This window comes from Poecilia reticulata, linkage group LG19, assembly GCF_000633615.1.
Source record: "Poecilia reticulata strain Guanapo linkage group LG19, Guppy_female_1.0+MT, whole genome shotgun sequence".
Lineage (NCBI taxonomy): Eukaryota > Metazoa > Chordata > Actinopteri > Cyprinodontiformes > Poeciliidae > Poecilia > Poecilia reticulata.
This window is the reverse complement of record NC_024349.1, coordinates 28,307,880-28,308,928: the sequence shown is the minus strand read 5'-3', so window position 1 is coordinate 28,308,928 and position 1,049 is coordinate 28,307,880. Positions and strand designations below refer to the sequence as shown.

Here is a 1,049-nt window from a genome sequence, read left to right as displayed (position 1 = left end):
ATATATATTAGATATTCATGAAATTTAATAACGTTTGACAAAATAAAAATCAAAAAGAAAAAAAAACAAACAAAAACAAATATAAGTAGTAAAAAATAAAAACACTAAAACTGTGAGTAAAAATTCCCTGAAATATAATTTTCATCTGAGCAAAGCAGCACAATACAATAACGAGCATTTTTAATTCCGTCTCTTTTTTACAGCTCCTATTAAATGGCTTTTATAGCATGGCTTAATCAAACAGTTTCATCTGTTTATAACTGCGTTATAAACATTTATTTCATTTAATTCGCAATTAAATAATACATTTCCAATTTCGGATGAAATATTTTCTTATTCCTTCACCAAAATTCCGAGAGGAAACGGTGTCGAAAATCTCTGAGGACATTTGGAATAAAAATCACTTTAAGCATAAATGAATGAAAACAGGAGGGTGAAACACTGGGATGTTTGTTCTCCTTTACCTGATCCGGGCGGTGAGGCCTGCAGATGGTCTCTGTTGTAATGTCCGTACTGTCTGTAGCTGTTCGTGTAGGGATACTCGGATTTGGTCGCGTACGCTCCCGCCGCTCCCATCCCGTTCAAATTGAACTGATGGTGGTAAGAGTTCATGGGCTGTCCGTACGGCTGGCTCTGGTAGTACTCGTGGTGGCCGTGGGCCGTCTGTCCGCTGTAGTAGCCCATGTCCGTCACCGAGGACTCTGGGAGAGTCGGGGAGTCCTTGGAGCTCGGGTGGCAGCCCATAGATCCGGGGAGGTCTGTCAGAATACTCGCGATCTTCTTCTCGTAGCTCTGTCCGCTGCTCATGATGACAGAGGCGCTCCGGAATTGTTCAAACAACAAAAAGGAAGACAAAAATAACAAATAAAAAAGAAGAAGAAGAAGAAGAAAAGAAATCCTCCCTCCCCCTCCTGCTGGATTGATCAGCTTTGAGGTTTCGCGCAAGGAACAGCAGTGTGTGTCACTCCAAGTGCGCGCAGGGTGTTGCTGAGGATATAATCCACTGAAACTCTTCCAGCTGCAGAAACTTTCTAATGGCATCGCTCAGC

At 41.9% G+C, this 1,049-nt stretch overlaps 1 protein-coding gene across 1 annotated transcript in view; it reads right to left on the bottom strand.

Moving 5' to 3' along the window:
• dlx3b (distal-less homeobox 3b) overlaps positions 1-1,049 on the bottom strand; it is a 2,798-nt gene extending 1,749 nt beyond the window's left edge. The window contains exon 1 of the mRNA XM_008438135.2: positions 465-1,049. Within this exon, the coding sequence (XP_008436357.1) occupies positions 465-1,041 (577 nt within the window). The 5' untranslated portion in view covers positions 1,042-1,049. The remainder of the gene's footprint in view (positions 1-464) is intronic.